Raw genomic sequence first — 1209 nt, forward strand, 5'->3', positions numbered from 1 at the left:
AAGTTTTAAAGAATATTGTTTTTGGACTTGAATCCAAAGGAAGAGATTGTTGGAATATAAAGTTGTACTCAAGTCTTTGTGCTTAATTGTTTTACTTTTTTTTTTTTTGTTTACATGCTTTGTAGTAAGGGTGTAAACAGCTTGCTGTTAGTTAGTTCTGTTAAGATCATTCAATCATTTGTAGACATTTCAAGAACACTTTGTCCTTTGACGTTTATCCATATACAGCTGACAGATTCAATAATCAATCTTGTGTTCTTGATCTTTGTATGACCAGATCTAGACAACGAAATGATATACACTAACTAGAGATATACACCTACTCTAATTATCGGTAATTATCAAGCATCTCAGGTTACCCAACTTATCTATTATTAAAACTAATTTAGACTTCTTTTTTTGCTTTAAGACCTTTCTAATCAGTTATATATAGTTTTTTTGTTAAGAAAATGTAAGTAACAAAGTTTTAAAAGTTCGATAATTTATTTATTATAAAAAAAATGTTCAAGAACGTAATTATTCATGATGAGAAAATTTAATGGTTTTTTCTATAAAAAAAATAGTTCAAAGACTTGATCATTTAAAAAGAGAAAATTTAATGGTTTTTTTTCATTTAAAAAAATAGTTTAAGAACTTAATCATTTAAAATGAGATAATTAATTGTATTAATTTTCGAGAAAAAAAAAAGGAAAAAGAAGATGAGATTATATGTAGTTGCGTGAGTGATCAGCATGACGACAGATTCAGAAAATGGATTTGTTTCATTGACAAAGTGATGGAAAAACAAGAATGAACAACCAAACATAATTAATAATATCATCAAAATTAATACTACAACAACAGATAAAAAGGTTCAGGCTTTCGCGCAGCAATTGAAGTACCACAAAATGCTTCTCCTAACCTACACCCAAAATCATCAATTTAAAGCTTCAATATCATGCTAAAAGTCATTAATTATATATATATATATATATATATATATATATATATACACACACATATACACATATATAAACGAATGAAGAAGGAGAATTAATGTGAGAAGCTTAAAAAGTGATGTGGATCATTGATCATATTTAATCTCAAACTCATCCATGAATCATGTTTGATACGGAGATTGATTTGGTGCATCTTATCCTATTGTGCATCCAAGGGTGGAGATTCTTCTTACGCTTCTCACAACTCTCCTCCTCATCGGACCCCAACCCT

General features: G+C 28.3%; 1 protein-coding gene across 1 annotated transcript in view; it reads right to left on the reverse strand.

Annotated features, from left to right (window-relative positions):
* Positions 1-739: 739 nt before the first annotated feature.
* The window catches only part of LOC112515426, a 5254-nt gene continuing 4784 nt past the window's right edge, over positions 740-1209 (reverse strand). Inside the window, exon 4 of the mRNA XM_025122243.1 lies at positions 740-901. Coding sequence (XP_024978011.1) covers positions 854-901 — 48 coding nt within the window. The 3' untranslated portion in view covers positions 740-853. The remainder of the gene's footprint in view (positions 902-1209) is intronic.

The sequence above is a fragment of the Cynara cardunculus genome (assembly GCF_001531365.2).
Source record: "Cynara cardunculus var. scolymus isolate 2C chromosome LG 7, CcrdV1, whole genome shotgun sequence".
In the NCBI taxonomy this organism is placed as follows: domain Eukaryota; kingdom Viridiplantae; phylum Streptophyta; class Magnoliopsida; order Asterales; family Asteraceae; genus Cynara; species Cynara cardunculus.